This window comes from Mus pahari, chromosome 20 (assembly GCF_900095145.1).
Source record: "Mus pahari chromosome 20, PAHARI_EIJ_v1.1, whole genome shotgun sequence".
NCBI classification, from domain to species: Eukaryota; Metazoa; Chordata; class Mammalia; order Rodentia; family Muridae; genus Mus; species Mus pahari.
In genome coordinates, this window is record NC_034609.1 from 9827319 (window position 1) to 9830328 (window position 3010).

At 36.6% G+C, this 3010-nt stretch overlaps 1 protein-coding gene across 1 annotated transcript in view; it reads right to left on the reverse strand.

Annotated features, from left to right (window-relative positions):
- Nucleotides 1–10: 10 nt before the first annotated feature.
- The window catches only part of C20H16orf87 (chromosome 20 C16orf87 homolog), a 28694-nt gene continuing 25694 nt past the window's right edge, over nucleotides 11–3010 (reverse strand). The window contains exon 4 of the mRNA XM_021220686.2: nucleotides 11–684. Within this exon, the coding sequence (XP_021076345.1) occupies nucleotides 564–684 (121 nt within the window). The 3' untranslated portion in view covers nucleotides 11–563. The remainder of the gene's footprint in view (nucleotides 685–3010) is intronic.

The window sequence follows — 3010 nt, forward strand, 5'->3', positions numbered from 1 at the left end:
AATAGCGCCCAAGAAAAAGGTCAAAGACAGAATTTATAATCTATATTCGTATTCTCCATTCAATAAAATATCAATTACCAATTTATTAAAAGTCAATGGATTGTATATATGCAATCTGTTAATGGTGAAAGCCTGAAATACATACATTTAAAAGTCACTCTCCTGACAGAACTTAAGACAGGACTTTCTGGTGCGAACCTGAAAACTAGCAAGCTTGTCAGCTGCTCCAGCTGTGTATTCCACCCTCACTCCTGTCCCTTCAATCTGGAAAGACCCATCCAGGTTCCGGGGCTTTTCTGGTCGTTTTGTTTGTTTGTTTTTGTAAATACATTTAGTAATATCCCAACACAAAACACTGATAATGACCCTTGGTAAACAAGGAAATCCCAGCAAAGTCTCGCCCACAGCTTTGCTCCCAAAGCGTGGCAGCAGACTAGAAAACAGAGAAAGCAATCAGAGGCCCTCATTCACACAGTCCGAGTGCTCCTCAGTCTGCGACTGTCTGAGGATTTGCTGATGTAATCCTGAAGAAAGTGGCAACCAACAGAGTTTGAAGACAAATATCAGAGAATAAGTCTTTGATTGATAATTTTTCTATTTATTTCTGCCAAGGCAACTGAAAACACGAAAGCCTTCTCATCAGAGAGGTTAGCATAGATGTCGATTTCCTTTTCCTGTTTTTCTGTGGAAAGAAAAGGGGAAAAGTTAATACAAAGGCAGCACACGCAGTAGCTTAAAAACAGTCTGAAGGCTTGCTTTCAAGTGCTTAAAAGTGGTGGCGCACGCCTTTAATCCCAGCACGGGGAGGCAGAGGCAGGCAGATTTCTGAGTTCGAGGCCAGCCTGGTCTACACAGTGAGTTCCAGGACAGCCAGGGCTATACAGAGAAACCCTGTCTCGAAAAACCTAAAAACAAACAAGCAAAAACAAACAAAAAACCACAGAGAAACCAATCCTATCTCAAAAAACCAAAAAAATAAAATAAAATAAAATAAATAAAACCAAATATATAGAGCACTATGATATAATTCTACTAAAGTGAAATTTTAAAAATTGACACAAGCGACGTTTGAAATGAAGACTTAAGTAGAAACTATAATTCTTCTCATTTCCTATATTATGCCTTAAAAAATCTCATATTCCTCTTTCCCTTCACTAGTAGTATAAGCTGTTTCAGTCAAAATTAAGTTTTCACCCTAGAAGATTCCCTTTGAACAGCATCAATAACTTTCTGAATAAATTACCAACATCACCTCAGCCTCAACACAGAAACAGAACCAACTTGTTATTGTTTTTTTCTCTCCCCAACAACAAATGCAAAGCATGTGCAAAGCAGGAAATTTAAAAACTAAGCAAAAGAAAACTCCCTATAGTCACAAGTCAGTGAAGACATCTTTGTGTATATATCCCAAATTATATTTTCATATTTTACAATAATTCTATTTTTGTTTTAATATTTTGCTATCTGAATCAAAAAATATATAAAATTTGGCCCCAAAAATTATTTTTTTATTTTTTTATTTTTTTATTTATTTAATGTATGTGAGTGTGCTGTAGTCTGTCTTCAGACACACACCAGAAGAGGGCATCAGATCCCATTACAGATAGTTGTGAACCACCACGTGGCTGCTGGGAATTGAACTCAGGACCTCAGGAAGAGCAGTCAGTGCTCTTAACCTCTGAGCTGTATCTTGAGCCTGCAAAAATATGTTTTTTTAAAAAAAAATACATCCCTATGTGCACATTTCTTAATTTCCAACAACTTTCCCCCTAAGTTGCTCCTTCCTGCTTTTATGAAAACATCTGTATTTATATAATGCTCTTGTATGATGCTCCTTTTGGGGGTTTCTCCATTATTTTCTTTCTTTCTTTCTTTCTTGGGGGTTTCTCCATTATTTTCTCTTTCTTCCTTCCTTCCTTCCTTCCTTCCTTCCTTCCTTCCTTCCTTCCTTCCTTTTTTTAAAGATTTATTTATTTATTATCTATAAGTACACTATAGCTGTCTTCAGACACACCAGAAGAGGGCATCAGATCTCATTATGGATGGTTGTGTGCCACCATGTGGTTGCTGGGATTTGAACTCAGAACTTTTGGAAAAGCAGTTGGTGCTCTTAACCGCTGAGCCATCTCTCCAACCCTTTCCATTATTTTCTACTCTAGAAAATTAACATTTTACTGTTTTGCATGTAATAATTCCACCTCAAACAGTTTATTCCTTCATCTTTTTATATTTAAATCACGATTTTAGTAACATCAATTTTCAATGTCTACATTATGACTGTGTGAGTGATTTTACTTTTCTTGAAGTACCGCTGTTTTCTCTGAAGAATCCTATGTGTGTGTGTGTGTGTGTAAGTGCACTCGAGTGTTCGCTTGTGATACTGCACACAGGTAGAGGTCAAGGATAACTTGTAAGATCTGTTCTTTCCTTCCATGAAGGTTTCAAAGACTGAACTCGGGTGGATGGACGGCCAGGAGGCTTGGCAGCCTTTACCTGCTGAGCATTTTACCAGTCTCAAGTGATTCTTTTATTTCCTTAGTTGTCATCTCTAACAACTCAAACTCTCTTCTAACTGTACAAACACTTCAGGATGTTCACACGTCATTTTATCTTCATGAAAAGATCTCAAGTTTCCCAATCTGCTACATCTGAAATGGCTGCTCTCTAGGCTTACAGGGCAATTATCATCCTGTGATCTTCAAATGGAGATTCTCTTCATCTCTCCAGTGGGCTGCTCTTTGTCCTGGGGTATGGGTATCATACTTTTTGAAACCCTGAATATCAGAAAGTATCATTAGTCTATTTTTCATAGTAAGTTGCAGTTTGGTTGAAAAAGATTTATAATTTCCCCTTAGAATTATTAATGAAATAAATTGTCTTCAGACTACCGGTGTCAGTGAAAAATCCAAATCTTTTTCTGTTACTTTTTAAATCACTGCTAGATTTATATGCTATGAAATAATTAAATAAGTAATTAAATCACTGCTAGATTTATATGCTATGAAATAAT